The sequence below is a fragment of the Sturnus vulgaris genome, chromosome 14 (assembly GCF_052056855.1).
Source record: "Sturnus vulgaris isolate bStuVul1 chromosome 14, bStuVul1.hap1, whole genome shotgun sequence".
NCBI classification, from domain to species: Eukaryota; Metazoa; Chordata; class Aves; order Passeriformes; family Sturnidae; genus Sturnus; species Sturnus vulgaris.
The window spans coordinates 4929410-4948781 of NC_142256.1; the positions used below are offsets into that span (position 1 = coordinate 4929410).

A 19372-nucleotide genomic window follows, 5' to 3' on the forward strand; every position below is an offset into this window, starting at 1 on the left:
GGCTGGGAGCTACCCCACCTTTGTGGGTTGTCTGCCTAATTCTCTGGGAGACTTAGGACCCCGAATACTATGATGGGTCTGCATCTCCTCGGGGTTCTCACGAAGGGATGCCCAGGACACCCCATGCCATGGCCACATCCAGCACTGAGGGTCCCTGTAACCAGCAACCTGGCCAAGCCTCCATGCCTTGGGCCGTGGTCCTACCTGGTAGCAGCTGGAACTGCATGGAGGGGCAATGGGGTTTTGAATGGGTCATGGGGCACAGTTTCCCTGTGCCTGCAGTTATCCATATGCAAAGGCTTGCACAAGTAGCTCTATGAACTCGCACTTACACACACGTGCACGCATTTACCCGTGTGTGCATTGGCTCATTTGCATGTTCACACACACGTGCATGCATTCACACGTGCACATCAGAGGTAGGACAAGTTCCCCCAAGTGTGTGTTCACCTGCACGGGCAGTAACTCACCACTGGTGCTTGTGAGCAACCTAACGGAGCTGTGCCCTGCACCCATGCGGCGTGTGTTCAACTGTGTGAACATGCGTGCTCGCGGGCGCCGCGTGTGCTGACCTAGGTAAGAGTTCAGCTGTGTGCGCTCACATGCACGTGCACACATCCACCTGTGCGTGCCTGTGTCCACTCGTGTGCACCGACGGGCAGATGCGCGTGTTCCCCGCGCAGCCAGACGCTCGCTCTCCACATGCTTCCGGCCGCTGGCCGACACGCTCCCATGCGCGTGCACGTGTGCATCCCATCGTGCACTCGCCTGCACTCACACCAGCCCCGTGCACTCGCTCTCAAACGCACGCCCTCACACGGGAGCATCCCCAGAGTCCCGTCCCGACACCCGTGCGCGCGCACACCCCCGCGCGCCCGCGTTCGCGCGCACCTGCGCTCCCGCACCCGGCTGCGCGCGCGCGCTCCGCCCCAGCACTGGCGCCGCCCAGCGGCCGCCGCCGCCCCCGCGCTCCCTGCGAGCGGAGGAAGGCACCGGGCACCGCCGGGCACCGCCGGGCACCGCCGGGCACCGCCGGGCACCGCCGGGCACCGCCGGGCACCACCCTGCCGTGCCGCGGTGAACCGGGGCACCCTGGAACACGCTCGGCAGCAGCACGGAGACATCTCCCCGGGCACGGCCACTCCCTCCCCGGGGCTGCCCCAAAAGCTCTGGCAGCTATGCCCGGGCAGATTGCCAGGGAAAACGCTGTATCCACTATCCAAGTGCTGTGACCCCTACATGCATCCCGGGGGAAGGGTCCAGGCACTGACCCGTGTCCCAGCCCAGCCTGGGAGCACTGGGTGCAGAAGACACCCCGCCCACAGCTGTATTCAGGTGCCCCCTGTGCCACGGGGACATTCAGCTCCCAAGAGCTTGCCAAGCCTTGGTTCATCCCAGCTGGAGCAATTACCCCCTCCCCGCTCCGGTGTTACTTACTGGGGCAAAGGGACAAACCATGCAAGACACATCTGGGACAGATGTGCAGCTCCTGCTGCCGCTTTACTGTTAGAGATACAATGGCATGCAGCAACATGCAGGTGCTGGCAGCTCCTCCAGCACAGGGCCCTATGCAGGGCTGCTGAACCCCATCATGAGAGCAGTATGGCCCCCCGGGGGTGCAGTCTTTGGTCCTAGCAATGATCCTGGGAGTGGCTGAGATGGGGGGAATGTTGAGGACCCAACTCCTGCCAGGCACCATCCCACAGTACAGCCAGGCAGGCGTGGGGTGTAGTGTTTAACAGGCTAAGGGTAGCCCAGAGCGGGGTAGCAACACAAGGGGACTGCTGCTGGAGCACACAGGCAGGCATGGATGCTGCTTGAACCCTGGGCTGGGTTGTCCAGCTATGGGGCCACCCCAAAGTGCTGCAGCCCACCTGTCTCTCCAAAACGTTTACCCCCCCCCCGCCCCAAGCTCCTGCTGGTTGCATTAAACCCCTGTGCAAAAATCAGTATGAAGGCACCTTCTCATGCCATGGAGACAAGTGAACAGTGGTGGGGGTGATATCTAAGTGCTATTTGTGCCTGTTGCAGCACAGAGGGGACAGGCACCCCATTTTGTCCTTAATGTGGTTTTTCCTCTATTAATCGCTCCTGGTGTTGAGCTAGAAGCTACAGGTGAGGGCTGGATGAGGCCCGGTTGTTGCCATGCCCACAGCACTGGTGACAGAGAGTAGCTGCAGGCCTCAGTGTACTGGTCCCAGAATCCCATGCCCTGGCAGGGTACCATCCCCAAGACACAGGTACAGGGCACCTCCTCGTACTCACCTCGGAACGCTGTGGTCCCTCAGCCAGCAGGGAGTGGGTTAAGAACCCGCTGGCTGGGGCCATTGTTTCTGACACAATGGGGAGGAAGAGGATGCTGGGGCTGAAATTCCTTCAGCTCCCACTGGACAGATGGACATAGCTGGACAAACAGACATGACAGAGGGTAAGCATGGTTTAACCCTTTCAGGTGCTGCATGAATAGTAGCTGAGGGGTGTTTTAAGGCTTGTGGTGCAGCACCAGATACAAGATAGGCACTGGTGTCCAGGACAAGTTGGAGGGACCCTGTGGGCACAGAAAGACCCATGAGAGTGGTGGTAGCTTCATCCATCCATCTAGTCTTGCTGGGCCACAGGCTGCTGAGTGGCCAGAGCCCATTACAGCTCTGTGGCACAACAGCCCCTGTCAGCACCTGGACTGGCAACTCCTCCCCTGCTCGGGTAACCAGAAAAATAAATAAAAGGCAGGGGCTGGACAGATGGACAGACACAGGGAGAGCCCACAAGGGGCTGGATCTGCTTTGGCAGCAAGCTGGTATCACAGCCAGGATCCTGGAAGGAGGCTGGGTAGGGGGTTAGCAGTCCTTGGAGGCCTGGCCAAGGCTCTCGCGCAGGCACCTGAGCTGCTCCTGGCCCAGCTTGATCTTCTCTTCCAGCTCCCGCTGCTCAGCAATGAGGGCCGACTTCATCTTGACGAAGTGCTGGTAGTCCTGGAGGTGCTCGGCAGGCAGGTACCGTGCCACCATGGCACCCACTGCCTCCTCCCGCCGCCCCACATGCTCCTTCAGCTCTTTGGCGTCCTCCAGCTGTGCCACCAGCAGCCGCTGCTTCTCCCGCAGGGCCAGCTGTGGGCAAGATAGTTGGCATTGGCAGGGCATCTTGCAGCCCAAAACCTCATGGGTGAGGGTCCCCTCGCCCATGCCCACCTTGTCCTCAGCTGGGGCGTGTGGCCCCAGGCTGCCCAGGGCAGTTTCCACCCGGGCCAGGCGCCCCGAGAGGGAGAGCAGGAGGTTGACCACCTTGTCCAGGTCGCCCACGAAGAGGCGGTACTTGTCGAACTCCCCTGGGGTGCAGAGGGCTTGCAGGCGGGCAGCCACATCCTCACCCAGTGCCCCATTGGCGCTGATGTCCTCCTGCAGCCCCCGCTGTGCCTCTTGCAGCACCACCAGCTTGCGGCTCAGGCTCTCGATCAGCTGGAGCTGCCAGAGCAAAGGAGTCAGGGGTAGCTGGGACCACTCCCCATGGGATCAGGGGACTGGCAGAGGTGTAGGGGTGCTGTGCTGGGGCCCACAGTACACAAGAACCTTGCGGTAACCCTGGTTCTCATAAGCTACTGACAATTCCTAGTCCCCACAATAATCTGTCAATGTCTCAGACTCCATGTGCACCTAATGGATGCCTCCAGTCCCTGTGGGCATCTGGGAACATCCCAGCCCCTGCAAGCATCAAGCATCTGGAGATGCCACTGGTCCCCACAAGCATCTGGTGAGACTCCCAGGTCCTGCAAGCACCTGACAACGCCCCTGGTCCTTGCAGACATCTGGCAATGTCCCAGCCCTGTGTGAGTATATGGCAATGTTCCTGGTCCTCACAAGCATTCAGCAATGACCCCGTGCCCTTAAGTGCCTGGTGATGTCCTCCCAGGAGCAACCAGTGATGCCTGAGGCCCTGCGAGCATCCAGAAATGCCCCCAGCCTCCATGAGCACCTGGTCAGGACAGTGGGGAACCACGAGGGACTTGTCCCCAGCAGTGCCAGTACCTTTTTTTCCACCAGCTCATGGTCCACCTCCTCATCATCCTCCGAGCTCCCCTCCACTACCTCCGGCAGTGCCTTTACTTGGTTGAGTGGCTCAGCTTTGCCCACTGCAACACCATAGTGCACTGAGAAGGAACTGGAGCTGGCAGCACTCCTGGGAGGCGGCGAGATGGGCTCAAAACCTTGCCTGGGGAGAGAGAATAGTGATAAGCACTGGGGATGTCAGCCTGGCTTTGCCATGGGGCCCGGTGCCGTGCCAGCCCTACCTGTCCTGTGCCAGAGCCTCCAGGTGCCAGTCCTGCTGGAGACACTTCCGCCAGGCCTGTCGCTCCCCTGCCACCAGCAGCTCACCCATCACCTCAGTGGCGTTGCCAGGGGAAGCCAAGGGGGCCAGGACACTGGCCAGGGAACGGTCCCTGACACCCACGTCCCACAGCTGTTCCTCGGAGTCCATGCAGCGGGGCTGGGGCCAGCTGCCCTGGCAGCTCACCCCCTCCACTGCCCCAGAACTGGGCTTGAGTGCCTCCGGCAGGGCAGGACCAGAGCCACAATGAAGGGACAGGGAGCACTCACCCACCCCACGGGGACTGGCACAGCCCCGCTCCTGGTTCTGGATAAGCCTTTGGGGCTGCTCCTCCGTCTCCCAGGACTGCTTCATCTTTGTCTGCTTCTCCCCAGCTCCTGACACCCTGCCAACACCAACCCAGGGCATGTCAGCTCCCCTTCCCACCCGTGGGGGTAGGCACAGTCAGGGCTATGTCAGGGAAAGAGGTCAGGGACACCCCACGATGCAAAAAACCCCCACAGGGTTATCCGAGGGGTGGATTAGGATGCTCAGGTTACAAGGGCCCACGAAATCCCCCTCACGTGTCCCAGCTGTGCCTGCTTTCTCACTCCCACCCCCATGCCACGGCACCACTTGCCTGCAAATCTCAGCGTTGGCAGCATCGGGCCCAGGAGTCCTGCGGAGTGATCTGGAGGGCTCAGGTTGGGGCCAGGCACCTGGTGGAGCAGGGGGGCGAGCAGTGTGCCCCCAGGACTGGCCTTTCTGCTCCCCGGTGAGGCTCTGGGACCGCTCCCTCACTGCCTCAGCCATGTTGCGGATTGGCACTGGGGCAGCAGAGGAGGCAGAGCCATGCCCAGCACCATTTGGTGGGTGCTGGGATGCCCGGCGCTGCCTGTACTTCTCCCAGTTGGGTGGAGGTGGGCGGGGAGGTGGGGGCCCCTTCTTTTTGGGAATGCTGGGAGGGTCCAGCTTGGCACGGAAAAGGTCCTTCTGGTCACGGCCCCAGGGGCTGGCAGGTTCCAGGTTGAGGTGACTCTCAGAGAAGGCTCTGCCCCGTAGAGGGCGGTGCAGTGGATCCAGGGGGCTCTCAGGGGTGTGGGCCAGGCGGTCACTATCCCACAAGAGGTCATGCGTGGATGTGGCCCGGTAGCAGGGTGGCCACTCTGGCTCGGTCCTCTCAAGGCAGGTGTGGAATGGGCCAAGCCTTGGGAAACCCAGTGGGTAGAGGGAGAGCTCACAAGGAAAAGAAGGAAGCACCCGTCCTCCTGCACACAGTCACCCATCTAGCAGTTCAGGCGCATTTCATGCCCTGCCTCATTTACCCCACCTAGTCATCCACCCACACTGGTGGGAGAAGCTCAGGCTCATCCACTGGGCACTGCCCCCCAGAGATGGTCCCTGACCCCTGGGGAAGGGTAAGGAGGGACCACCTTTGCTACGGACACTTCCTCACACCCCCTTGTCCTGTATGCCCCCCTCCTGCCTCACAGCACACCACGCCAAGGATGGCCGAGGCAGTACGGGAGGCACTTTGTACATCCCAAATCAAAATCATGGCAGTCCCCACATCCCCCTGGTGGAGGTCCCCACAGAGTAGCACGCACATCCCAGCACCGTGGCACCTGGCATGGGCTCACCTGATGGACTGGCTGACTTTCCTGGTTATTGCAGGTGGTTCCCACTCATCCTGAGCAAATTCCTGTGTGTGGGGGAAGGTAGCATGAAATCCCTCCCCCAGCACCTCTATCCCATCCCCATGCAGGCACAGAAGGCATGCAGGAGGTCTGCAGGGACAATGGGGGCTCAGTACCCTGCACCCCAGCCCAGGGTCATGGTCCAGGGCTGAAAGGGAATGTCAGTGCTGCACCCCAGCACAGTCTCACAGGGTCACAGGGCATTACTCACCGGGACAAAGGCTCTCCGGGGAGGCCAGGCATCACTCTCTTCTCGCCCAGGACGGGGGGCCGGGCAGCAGCAGTCAGGGCAACGCACCCATGGCACAGGGTGACAGCGGCAGGTGTGGCCACGGGGCAGTGGTGGTGGGCACGGGTCCCCTCCACAGTAGTGGCAGGGCTCAGGGCGCAGGGGAACCCCATAGGGGTAGGAGAAGCCCCGCAGGTAATCCAGCTCCCCCGGCCTCCCCAGTGGCTTGTAACAGTGGGGCTGCTCCCGGCAGCACTCAGCATAGGGGCCCGCAGAGCCAGGGCGGCTGGGTGAGGGGGGGCTGTAGGGCTGGTCCACAGAGAGGCGGCGGACATCCCGGTGCTCAGGGCCAGGCGGCTGGAAGGCGCCGGGATCACCTGCTGGCGGCTTGCTGTGCCGGGGTGGTGCCAGTCGGCTGCTCTCCTCAAAGAACCGGCGGCGATCGGCGAAGGGCAGCAGGACCGCTTCATCGCTGCCCCGTGGTGGGGAGCTGCAGGCCGCCGGGCCTTGGCTGTAGCCCTCCAGTTCACTGGGGCTGGGCGAGTGCTGCGGCTGCAGCTTGTTCTCTGGGGACCAGCGCCAGCGGCCCCTGGCTGTTGGCACCACCCGCCCAGGGGACGGGGGCCCCTTGGAGGCTGGCACTGGGTCAGGGGTGGGGATACTCCGGTCTGCAGAGCAGGCAGTGTTCCTGCTGTCCTCACTCGGTGCGGAGCTGAGACATTCAGGCAGGGCAGGGGGTTGCTCTGCCAGAACGCTGCCCTCGGCGGGCTCCTCAGTCTCCTCCACTGGCTCCTCACCAGGTGGAGGTGCACCAGGACCCCGGCTCTTCTGCAGCTGGGCCTTGCGCCGCTGGATCTCGTTGCGCAGGCTGGTGGCGAAGCGGTCGCTGCGGCGGCGCATCTGAGCAGAGCGGTGGGGAGGACCCCCAGCCCGCCGGGCCCCTCCCCGGTTCTCCTCCTCCACTGGCCCCTCGGTGCTGGGTGCTGGGCTGGCCCCCTGGCCATCCTGCCCACAGGCCTGCTGCAGCTCAGGGTAGCAGCGGCAGGGTGGTGGGCGGCAGCAAGGCTCTGGGCAACGCGGGGGGTCCTGGGCAGCCCCTGTGGTTCCCCCCCAGCTGCCCTCAGGATGCAGAGGGGACAAGGTCCAGCGTTGCCCACTGGGGGCTGGCGAGGCTCGCCCACTGTTGGTGCCCAGCTGGAGGGAGCGGAGCTGGGAGGCCAGCAGTTGCTCGGGAGCACTGTGACGGTGCGACATGTGGCCCTTGAGAGGGGACAGCAATGGATTGTCACCCGCTGTCACGGCATCAGGCATTCGGATCATGCTGTCATCCAGGTATGGCTGGTTGTCAGACTCCATGCTCTCCCCCAGGATTGGTTCAGCTGGGCATTGGTCCGGGTGGGAACTCAACATGTAATACTGGTCAGCAGAGAGACGGTCCTTCATGGGGTATGGTGACAGTGTCCTCCTGCCCACTGCTTCCGCCTCCCCATCCCGCTGGCAGAGGAAAGTGTCAGAGATCCACCGGCCCTTGGCATGCAGCATGTCCGCTGACACTGATGCCTGGCGCCTGTCCCCTCTGCCAGCTGGGGCTGCCCGCAGGCTGTCCCTCCTGACAGGGGGCTGGGGGGGCACAGGTGCCCGCCAGGCCTCAGGGTGCCAGCTGGCAGATGGCTCAGCCCCTGTGGTCAGGCAGCGCCTGTCAGGGGCTTTGCAAGGGCCTTGGAGGCTGGAGTCGATGGACACGGCTTCTTCAGGACGGAGAGAGAGTGCGCAGTCAGAGGCGATGGAGCTGGCAGAGAAGGAGCTGTAGGCTGAGTCTCGCTTGCTGTGGTACATGCCCTGGTCAACGGGTGAGGGGTCTCCTTCATAGCAGGCCTGGCTGGGATGGTCCAGGCTCTCCATGCTCCCGATAGAGCTGCTCCGGTCAGTGCTGCAGTGCCAGGACAGTGGGTTCCACTGCAGGGACAGCTTGCTGCTGCCTGGCCCCACGCTAGTGTTACAGGCACCTGCTGCCCCCCATCCAGCTCCACAGAGGAGCCCACCCCCACACATACACTCTCCCTGGGACAACGGAGCACAAGGAAGCACTGTCCCAACCTGCCCTTCACCCCTAGGCTGGGGCCACCACCAAGGTTGCCCGACACTGGTAAGTGGAGCAGGCACAGGCAACACAGGGTGTGTGCGACTCCAGCCACTTGAGACCTCCCAGCTCTGGCAGCGGGAGCAGTGGGACTAAGCAGCTCCTGGCTGTCTCCAGCAGAGCCACCGCCCCTTCCTGCCGGGAGCCAGGAGTAAACAGCCAGGGGAAAGGGTAGTGTAGGATAAGGAGGGATGCCCGACAGTAGCGTATACCAGCACCTATGCCGCCCCCACTGCCACAACCCAGGAGGGTGTCCCATCTGCCCCCTTCCCTCGCACAGTCTCCTAACTGCCCCCAGGGTCTCACCTGACATCACACCCCGAAGGCCAGGAGAGGCTGAAGGCATCAGCCGGGCAGTGCATGGTGGGGACGTCTGGGCGGCTTTCGGCAAGTTTGGCCACGTGCCAGGAATGGGGCCGGAGGACGGGCACGCTCCTCCTGCCAAGAGCAACAGCGGGAAAGGACAAGAATGGGGAGGAAGCCAGGCCAAGGAACCGGGGCTGAAGTCACTTCCTACGGGGCTTCCTGTCCCCCCCAGGCCAGCGCCCGCCCAAAGGGGATGGCAGCGAGGAGGGTCCAGCTACCTGCAAGCACCCGGCCATGGGCAAGGGGATCCCACAGCTCACCCAGCTGACCAGAGCTCCCCAGACTGCAGCATCCCTGTTGCCGCGTCAACAGGGGACCGAGGACATGGCCCCTGCACAGCCCACAGGCAATGGCTGCGTCCCTGCAAGTGTCCCTGCTGGGACTGGACTGGCTCCACCAAGGGACACTGGGGTCACGTCTGTCTCCACCGCAAGCCTGACCTTCCCCCTTGTTCCTTTGTCTTTCAGCATCTGCAGCAAGCACCAGCCACATCATGTCTCCGGGAAGGGTCCTGTGCTGGTCCCTGTCCCACCCCTCAAAGCATTCATAGGAGTCTCCAGTTCCCCCAGCACATGCCACTGCACAGATGTGGTCAGAAACCACCTCCTGTACCTCCCAATCGCCCAGTGCTGCCACAGCATCTACTGACCGGACAAGAGTGGCAAGCTGTGAGGTCAGCACAGGGACTTCCCAGAACCCCCAAACTCACCATGGATGATGCTGAGCCCCAGCACAGTCCCATGGGACCCCTGCCCCTTGGGCAGTGCCCTTGCGCCGTCCCTGCCCCTGAGTGCTGCTGGAGCTGGAGTCAGTCAGGATGCAGCCAGGGAATGAATGCAGTTGGAGGGGTTGGGGGGGAAGAGACTGCAAGGCCCGGCCCTGCCTCTCCTTCCTTTCCCAGGCAAGCAGGCAGGCAGGAGGCAGGCAGGCAGGAAGGGAGAGGAGCGGCCACGCTCGAGGATACCGCCCAGCGAGGAGGTGGCGAGCCCGACGCACTGCCCTGGCTCTGCAGGCTGGGGAACCCCCACTCAGCGGGAGTGCTGACAGCAGCAGAGGGGCTGTGACCCACCCTGTCCCAGCAAGGGCACTTCCAAGCTAGAGAAAAGGGCACCTCCAGGTTCCTGCCAGTCCCCCAAGCAGGGTAAAGCCCCACTGGCCCTCCCTGTGTCCCCTCTACAGCACTGCCAACCTGCGAACGACCATCTTCAGCGTGCGGTAGGAGCCCTTGATGAGGATCAGGGCCTCCTGGCGGGATCCGTACAGCGGCGTCCCGCTGATGTTCACCAGCTCGTCACCTGGCTGCAGCCGGCGGGACAGCGCAGCCTTGCCCCCATCCTCCACCTGGGTGACAGAGAGGGGCGTCAAGGGGGGCACGGCCCAAAGAATATCCCAGGGAATGTTCCACGGCCACCGCGTGTCAGGGGAGGCTTTGGAGAAGGTGCCTGAGCCCCAGGCACCGCAGAGGGATCTGCGGGGCCAGGCTCTCCCCCTTCTCTGGTCACATGAATTTCTGAGCAAGGGAATCGGGAGGGGGGAGAAAGAAAAATGTCCCATCCCAGCAGATTCCCCTGCAGGCACAGGCAGCACAAGGGCCCTTTGTCCCATGTGGATGCCAGCCCCCTGCCGCTGCTTCCAACCCCACATTGAGCCTGTCTGGGCACTCGTGGTGATTTTGATGCCCAAAGGATGCCATCCCACCCCGTGTGCCCATAGGACACAAGAGCAGGGGAAGCGCTGAGCCTTGGCACATGCTTACCCTCCCTGCAACCCACGGCCAAAATGAACCTGGCACCCTGTACTGCTGTGCCAGCACATGAGACCCTGGCCCATGTCCTCCGCCCTTCCTGGTAGGTGCAGTCCTGGCAGCCCTGGGACAAGCAGTGCCCAGCTGGGCTAGGCACAGTGCCCATTGCCAACACTGATCTCTGCCCATCCTGCCACTGCAATGGCCAGAGATCGCCAAGTCCACACCACAGGGCTGGCAAATGACTGGAGCTGCTGCTGCACGGTGGCAGTAGCACAGGGTATGCAGGTGCATAGGGCAGGACCTGAGGTGCCCCATGCCCAGTGTGGCTGTGACAAGACCCTTATAGGCACCTGCAGGGCAGAGCTAACTTGGCCCCATGCTGGGGATCCTGCACCCACCCTGCCCATGGGCTCTTCACCCTGTCCAGTTGCCCCCAGGCCTGGCCAAGGAATGAGCTCTGCTCACAGTGCCTGCAGGACCAGCCAGGGCAGCAGCCAAGCTCCAGTGCCAGGGAGCACACATGGCTTCCTAGCAGGTCAGTCACTGTGCATGTGCCCCTGGGCACCACTTTCCAGCCCTAATGCTGGGCAGGGCTCAGGGCATTCCACTACCCTTGGACAAAATGTCACCTTAGGAGGGAGGAAGGTGGGGCAGCCAAGCCTCCTGCCCAGTGCACCACTGCCCCACGGCCCTGCCTGGCACAGCTGTGCCCAGAACCGACAGCTCTCCCATTTTTTCAGCCATCTTAGATACTGCAATGCCATTCCCAGGCTGGGCACAGCCCAATGTGCCTGCCTGTGCAGGCAGGCTACCCTCCTACCCAGATGTCAGCCATGGGGCTGCCTTCCTGGCAGGGGACCCTGACTGTCTGTGAGGGCTCCCAGTCCTACCATGCCGTCGATGGAGTACCTGGTGCCCAAGCTCCACTGGGCACCAGCAGAGCATGCAAGGTAGGCTGCACCTGCACCTCAGTCCTCTGTCCAGCCACGTGCCCACCCAGTCCTGCCTGTCACAGCCACGGGGGTGAGTCAGTGGTGAAAGGCGTCCCCACTGCTGCAAGACACCACCAGGTCTGCACCCATGTCTGGGCCATCACATGCATCGGGATGGACAGGCTCCGTCCTGGCATAACTCACCAGGAGCTAAATTTGGCACAAACAGCCCCTTGTTCTGCCTTTGCCGCCAGTGAACTCAGCACTGGCAGCCAAACCCACTGCCTGTTGCCCTGCCTGGCTGAGCCAGCCTAGGACACTTCCCTAACACCATCCCTGGAGTCCACTATGGTCCCTAACGGTGGGCACCAGATGGCTCACGCGAATGTCTGTCTGTCTCAGGAGAAACTTGTCTTAGCAGTTACAACCAGAACAGTGCCAGAGCTGCGCCCACCGTGCCCCACACCAACTTCCCTCCTTGCCCCCGACGTGCTCGGGGAAGCCCGTGCCGGAGGGCGTTCGCAGCCCCCATGGAACGCTTAACAGCGCGTGTGAGCAGCGCCGTGGGACTCTGCCACAGGAAGGGATCCCGCCTGGAGTGGGCTCAGAGGCCAAACTCTGTCACCGAGTGCGGGGACGCCCTTCCCCTTTCCGGCTCGCGCCCGCCGAGCCCCAGGCAGAGGCCGGCCCCTCTCCGCACACGCCTCGGCCGGCCGCAGCGGCGGAATGGTGGTCCCAGGAGAGCCTCCCCTGAATGCACAGAGAGCTGGAACAAGCCCCTTTTGTCTGCCGAGCACACGCGGTAGCGGCGTGTCCGTGGGAGCGCGGGGGCCGACACCCCGCGGCCCGCAAGCCAACCCCCTTCTCAAAGTGGCGAGGAACGTCGCAGGGACCTCCCATCCCCTCCTCCGGCAACCGGCGGACCCACAGGAACCCACCACTCCGAAGGCGGGCAGCGAGTCGGGAAGCGGGCAATTCCCGCCCGGCTCCCCACCCGCCGGCGGTGCCACCTCAGGGCGCGGGACTGGGACCGGAGCCACTTTTCCAGCTCCCCCAGCCAGACCGCGCTGCCCGCGTCCCGCCGAGGGCGTGGAACGGCCCGGGGGTGCAGTCAGCCCGGCTCGAGGCAGCGAGCAGCCCCGGGGCCGCCAGCCCGGCCCGCCGCACCCCGGCTCAGCAGGACGGTGACACCGGGCGGGCAGGCGGCCAAATCGTCCGGCGACAGAGCCTTGTCCGGGCTCCGTGGAGGAGTGGCTATTGGAGTTCCCCTGGGCGCTGCCCGGCTCTCCGCGGGTCTCCCTGCGAGTCTCCCTGCGAGTCTCCCTACGGGGCGATGCGCTGGCGGGGGCCGCGGGGATCGATGACCCTCTGTGTGGCGAAACGTCTGGACCGCCGGGATCACCCTCCGCATTCGCTCCCCGCCGAGGCCGAGCTCCGCTCGGCATCGCAACCCGGCGCCAACCCCGTCCCGGACACGGTCCTGCTCTGCGTTCCAGGGGTGCCGGGGCATGACGGGACGGACTCTGGCTCCCTCACCGTGGCCCTAAACGTCCCCGCAGAGCCCGGTGCCTGGGGCGCCCAGGGGCGCGGCACCGACGGATGGGCACACAGCGGACTGACCTCCCCCGGCTACGGCCCGCGAGACGGGACCGGGAAAGACGTGAAGGGGAATGTGGGGGCCGCCCCCGACGCCAGCCCAACGGATGTGCCAGAGGAATTTCTTCCTGCCGCCGGGCCCGAGCTGTCCCTCCGCCCCTCTCGCTCTCACTCTTCCCCGCAGCTCTAAGTGGAGGGTCGCGGGGATCGTGTGTGCGAGTGGCCGCACCCGTCCCGCCGCGCCAGGACACGAGATCCCGCGGCCGGGGCTCCCCACACCTCCGACGCCGCCGCGCCCCGGGTGTCCTCCCATCTCCCGCGCCCCACCACGGGCGGGAGGCCCCTCGCGGGGGGATGCAGCGGAGCCAACGCGGGACTGTGCCACCGGTGCCTACCTTGGAGACGATGAGGGGCTCGCCGTGCTCTAGCCCGCCGCGCAGCGTGAAGCCCCAGGGCGCGCCCCCCTGCAGCTGCACATGCACGTACTGGGGGGCGCCGGGCCGGCCCTCGGCCCGCTCCATGGCGGCTACAGCTACAAGCCCATCCCGACCCGGCCCCGAGCTGTGGAGGAAATGACACCCCCGCCCGCCCGGGCTGAGCGGCGCGGGGCGAGTGCGGGGCGGGGCCGGCCCGTACCGGGACTGCTCCTCCGCCGCCAATGAGGGGCGGGGGGACGGCGGCGGCCGGCTCGGCTCGGCTCGGCACGGCACGGCACGGCACAGCTCGTGGCATGGCTCTGCACACAATAGCACAGCACAGCACAGCACCTTTCTATTCAATAGAAATAGCTTGGCATGCCATCCTTTATCCCAAGGACCTAAACTGAGCTGCTTGGCTCAGCTTGGTACAGCCCAGGCAGCATATTTCAATTCGGTCCAGTTCAGCCCAGCATGGCATGATATGGCAGACCTCAGTGCAGCACAACACAGCACAGCTCAGCTCAGCGTGGGATGACAGGGGGGCCAGCATGAGTTAACTGGCCCAGCATGGCTCAGCCTGGCATGCCCTGGTGCAGTTCAGCTGGGTTGGCATATTCTGGCTTGGCTCAGCTCAGCTCAGCTCAGCTCAACATGACACAGGGCTGGCAAAGTTAAGTTTGGTACAGCGCAGAACAGCTAGGCGCCTCATCTGGCTTAGCTCCACTTGGCCTGGCCCAGTTTTGTTCAGCACAATTCAGCTTGGACAAGCAGGGCTGGCACAGTTCAGCTCAGCAGCAGAGCCTGGCGTGGCTTGACTTCGCTTGACCATGCAGCGTTCAGCTCAAAATGACCTGGTTTGGTTCAGCACAATGTGGTGCCACCAGGAACCCACACCAATAGAGCCTGCTTGGCACAGCTTAGCCTGGCATGGTGGCACTTCGACAGCACTTAGGTGTGAGGGGGTGGCAGTAGGGTGATGCAGCCCCCTCCAGCTCCCACCGTGCAGTCACACTGGCACCCCAAACTCCACTGCCCGCAGGCCAGTGCACGCTGCTGGCTCCTGTCTGACCTACCCATGCCAGCCCCCATCCTGTCCATACCCTGCTGAGCACCTTAGGGCGTGAGTGGCAGTTTGGCCGTTCTTCACCTTTGTCTTTTTCCTGCCAGGCCCAGGAGAGGCAGCTGTGATGCCTGGGGGAAATTGAGGCAGAGGGAGGTGGTGGCGGATGGCAGCCGGGAATGGTGGGAATGGATCGGCACGGATTCCCGGGGGAGCCCGAGAGTCCTGTTCCTCCCCTTCCCGCCTAGGGCCACGATTCTTACTCATCTCCTTCCCAGACAACACAGCCGGCCTGGAAAGCTCTGCTCTGCAAGGAGCGCCTGCAGCCCCTGGTTGCCTGCCACGGCCCAGGAGAGTTGGCTTGCAGTGCCAGGCTGGTGAGCCACCCTCGGCTTGTTCATTCCCAGTGCTGGAAGGGTCTCAAGCTTTTCTTGGTAGTCCCTGTCCACAAATACCTGCCTTGAACTCTGCCTGCTCCCTGTGCAGCCCGGCTGCAGGCAGCCCAGTACAGCCAGAGTGTCACAGGGTGGAGTGGTAGGAACTTGGGCTATTTGTAGTGCCGGAGCCCACCCAGGAGAGATGCATGGTCCCCTCTCCATACAGCCTTGACATGTCCACTGCTGACATATCCACCCTCCCTGACCCAAATCTACTCTCCCCTATGATCTTCCCACCTGCCTTGTCATGCCCCCCACTCATGACTGGCTGCTGCCATGCTCAGACTTTTCCCAACCTTCACTGCCCTTGTGCACTTTCCCAAATGAGTAACCAGGGCTGCTTAGCCAGGCGAGAGGGCTCCTGTGCCCTGGCTCATCACGTGGCCCCACAGCCCGTTTAGCACCACACACACCCCCACACAGCCCTCCCAGCCCGTAGCACTGTGCTCAGCTGGCAGCAGGAAGGGTGCACAACAGGCGCCAGAACAACCTCCTCAGCTCTCACCATGTCCCCGTACCTGCACCAGTGATTCCCAGCCAGCGTGCTCACCCTCTGGCTGCTTTCATCCCAGCAGGAGAGCAGCAGTGTGGTGTGGGTCTCCAGGGGCTCTGGAGGTGGCACTGGCTGCAGCTGTCCATACCACACTCTGTAAAAGCGGGCATTCTGATGGTGATAGCAGGGTGATGCCTACAGTGGAATACTGCTGGGTTCCCCAGACACACTTAGCACTGCTGGGCTCAGGGTCACTCTGCTCACCCATGTGCCTTAGTGCCAGCTGGGCAGAGTGAGGCACTGGGCAGCCTGGCTGTGCTGTGTGCCTGCTGGGGAGCAGAACCCCAGGCTCTGTGCCTTCTTGGGGCAGTGCAGACCAGCTTGCAGCAACGGCCACAAAGGTGCTGAGCCACTGCTGGAGAATCAGGACAGAGTGGAGGGAGCTGGAGCAATTCTCACCGCATGGAAGCACCCTCTCAGGCTCTGTCTGGCCCCATTCCCCTGGGACCCAGGGAGCTCCTGCCTCTTTAAAACCTGATTGAGTCCATGCCTTTAAAAGGGGCCTGGGCAGGAACCTCCTACCCTGTAGGAGGAGGTTGAGCTAGGAGCAGGTGGGCTGAGTAAGCTGGTTCTCTTTCCCCACTCCCCTACCCCAGCACCTTTACAGCCCCCATAGCCAGGCTCTGTCAGGCTAGCTTTGCTCCTGGTCTGGGTTTTAGTCTGGAATTTGTATCCTTTTTTGGATATATAATCACCCACCTTTCTGTTCCTGTGCCAAGCTGAAGCAGCTAGTGTGGTTGTCCTGTTTTGATAGGAGCTGGAAGCACCCTGGGATCCTTTTGCTGGTGCCCACAGTCAGCTCTGCCTCTCAAGTGGAGAGAAGCATGATTGCAGGTTCTCCCTAATTTTTCTGCTGGCCAGCCCCACCTCGTCCCACTTACCTGCTCCCTCCCCAGACACACATTCATCTATCATGGCTGTGCCCCACCCTTTCACCAGCCTCCTCCTCCTCCTTGTTGTGCCCCTTTCCCAGGCTGCAAACCAGTCCCCACTGCCCCTTGGCTCCCTGCCTGCTGCCCCCACCCTGCCCCTCCTGCAGGCCCTGCAAACACGGGCTCCAGGAAGCCCAGGCTGGAAAATGGGGCCAGCCAGTGGGCAGCCCCTACGCTACATGCTGAATCTGTACCGGCGTGCTGCTGACCGCGAAGGCCGACCCCGCCGCAGCCGCAGCCTGGGCACCAACACCATCCGCCTGGTCCAGGCCAGTTCCCATGGGGGTCAGCCCTGGGCAGGTAAGGAACCGGTGGGCACTAAGGGGTGGTACGAGGCCTTAGCGGAGTTAGCAGGGTAGGCTTGATCTCTGAAGGTGATGTCTCTTGCCTGCTTCCTTCCCCCTCTTTGCATTGTTTTGGCTGGGGTTGCTCTTGGCCATGGGGTTCCACTTGGCAGGAGTCAAGGCTCTGCCCCAGAGATGAGATGGACAAACACATTGCTGACCCTTGCATGCCCTTCTCTCCTTCCCACCCTACCTGATGCTGTGCCAGGCTAGTGGTGTTGGAGACTCTCTTTGCCCTTCGTGCCACTGGCAAGCCTTGGCTCATGGCTTCTGTTTGCTGCAACTTCTGCCGTGTGCTGGGGCGGATGGCTGTCACAGGCTCTGCTGTGTGGGGCTGTAGCAGCACCATGAGAGAAAGGGGTGTTGTACAGTGCCTCCTGCAGTATGCTAAGGGAGTACTGGTCACTGCTTCCCTGCAGGTCGATGGTACTTGCAGGCCCTCACCTACCACCTGGAGGGCCAGCCAGAGGCCGAGCAACTCCTCAGAGCCACTGTGGTCTACCTGCCGAGCCTGTCACTGGCCCATGGTCGCCTTCTCTGCGCTCTGGAGCTGGTAGTGGCCAGCGAGGCACCCAGGTTGTTGCTCAGCCCTACTGCCCGTACCCACCATGGCTGGGCCGAAGTTGACGTCACCCCTTACCTTGTGCTGGGGAACAGCAGCATGGGGAGCCTGGCATTGCGGCATATCTGCGTGCGTGCTGGCCGAGAAGGAGGCCACGATGTCCCAGTGTCCCCTGGCCACCCCTTCCTTCTTCTCTACCTTAATGATACCCAGGCAGGGTTGGCACCTCCGGCAGCAGAGCCTCACAGACACCGACGTGATACAGGGACATTGGCTCATGACCTGCCCAGCTACCTGCGGGAGCAGGGAGGGGAGAAGAGTGACTGTTCCCTCCGCCCCTTCCCTGTCACTTTTGCACAGCTGGGCTGGGACCACTGGATCATCGCTCCCCACCGCTACAACCCACGCTACTGCAAGGGCACCTGTCCCCACCTGCTCCGCTATGACTACCACGCACCCAACCATGCTGTGGTGCAGAGCTTTGTTCATCAGCTTGTGGATGCCAATGTGCCCCGGCCCTCCTGTGTGCCCTACCGCTACAGCCCCATCAGTGTCCTCATGATTGAGCGCAATGGAGGCATACTGTACAAGGAGTACGAGAATATGATTGCAGAGTCTTGCACTTGCCGGTAATTTCCACTGCCCCAGCACATCACCCCTGGGCTCTGCCTCTTCCTGCAGATCTGGACTTTAGGGTTTATCTTGCTCTGCCTGGGGCTCACTCGGCTCATCTCCCCTCCCCATGCTGTGCTGCTCAGTGGGGAAGTTTTACAATGACAGTTTTATGTAAATTGTGGATTTTTAAAGGCAGGAACCTGTGCTGGGGTGGTTGCCCCATGGCATCTGTCCTTCCTGCAGCCCCCATGGCTGCTGCCTGGTTTTGGTGGGCAGGGGGTCTTGGCCTGATGTTCTCAGAGATGAGCTGTGTCCCTAAACTGGAGTATGAAGCTCTTAGGAGGTGGTTGGGAGTCTCCTGGTGGAGCCAGGACAGGGAGGGTAAGAAGTCCAGGTGTCTCTGTGCTTTGCATTTGATACATTGGTGGTGTCAGGATCTGATGTGACCTTGCCTGTGGCATTCCTTCCCAACTCACGTGCACCCCATCCCTATCTAGTCTCAACTGCAGAGGCATCTCACCAGGCTGAGAATTTGGGCTGGAGGGAGGAAGCTTCTCTCCTTCCCTGTGGTTCTGCTCTGGAAGGGCTATGAAAAACTGGAGGGACCTGAGCTGCCATCTCTGCTTCCAGTGCTAGAGGCCAAGGCAGCTGCCTATGCTGGGCTCTGTCTGCTGTTTCCTCTGACACACTTGTTCTTCAGCTCCTTGGTTTGCCCTCTGGCAGGGCTCAGGTCTCATTCTATTCCAGAGGTTAGACTCCCATTGCAGATGTCTCTCTACCTTCTTGCACTCTTGCTGTCACACAGGCCTTGGGCTCTGCTGGGCTCCTGGCATGTCCCTGTTCCCAGAAGGGTCAGTCCCGCTCTCAGCACCCCTGCTGCCTGACTTTCCTCTATTTATTGCTTGACTGTGAATAAATAAACTGTTTGATTTTGCTAAAGACCATCTTGGCCTGTTCTTGCACTGTCCCTGGCCTGCAGCAGGTGCCCCCTGGGATAGGCTCGCAGACGCTGTATCCCTGTGCAACCGCACTTGTGCTTTCACTGGAGGGGGTGGATGCGGGGATAAATCCCAGCTGGTTCAAGCAGGGCTTATGACAAGTGCCTCCCATGGAGCATTGACCTGCCCTAGTGCAGAGGAGACCAGATGTGGCTGCAGGCAGCTGCCTCCATGGGGCTGGGAACAAGAGATGCCCCACACCCCTCTGTAGAGGGCAAGTCCTAGGGGACCATGGAGGGGCAATGAGCCAGGTCTCCTGGGGCTGTCTGTCATCATGGCTGAGACATTTCTCTGCCTGGGCTATTGTGGGTAGGTGTCTGTGAGCAAACCTGCCTTGCTGGATATGGTGCCCTGTTTGCAGTGCTGGAGCAAAATTTCCATTCTTTGAGCAGCAAGGCATAGGTGGCAGTCATCATCCTTGGCACCAGAGCTTGCGGGCACTG

At 62.4% G+C, this 19372-nt stretch overlaps 2 protein-coding genes across 3 annotated transcripts; one reads left to right on the forward strand and one right to left on the reverse strand.

Annotated features, from left to right (window-relative positions):
- Nucleotides 1-1468: 1468 nt before the first annotated feature.
- On the reverse strand, nt 1469-13537 carry SHROOM4 (shroom family member 4). 2 transcript variants are annotated; one of them, XM_088173036.1, is made up of 10 exons: nt 13405-13537; nt 9924-10075; nt 8675-8806; nt 6211-8158; nt 5943-6004; nt 4943-5509; nt 4286-4708; nt 4023-4206; nt 3189-3461; nt 1469-3107 (listed from the first exon to the last, which is right to left on the reverse strand). In XM_088173036.1, exons 1-10 carry the CDS (start codon nt 13528-13530, stop codon nt 2838-2840), a joined length of 4137 nt encoding a protein of 1378 aa, XP_088029162.1. In that variant the 5' UTR covers nt 13531-13537; the 3' UTR covers nt 1469-2837. The 2 variants fall into 2 exon arrangements, with proteins under 2 accessions (XP_088029162.1, XP_088029161.1); XM_088173035.1 differs by lacking the exon at nt 13405-13537 and having other exon boundaries at nt 9924-11888.
- Nucleotides 13538-13729: 192 nt separating this feature from the next.
- Nucleotides 13730-18834, forward strand: BMP15 (bone morphogenetic protein 15). The gene is made up of 2 exons (XM_014891013.2): nt 13730-16710; nt 17174-18834. The coding sequence occupies exons 1-2, from the start codon at nt 16392-16394 to the stop codon at nt 17947-17949; spliced, it is 1095 nt and encodes a 364-aa protein (XP_014746499.1). The 5' UTR covers nt 13730-16391; the 3' UTR covers nt 17950-18834.
- The last annotated feature ends 538 nt before the right edge of the window (nt 18835-19372 follow it).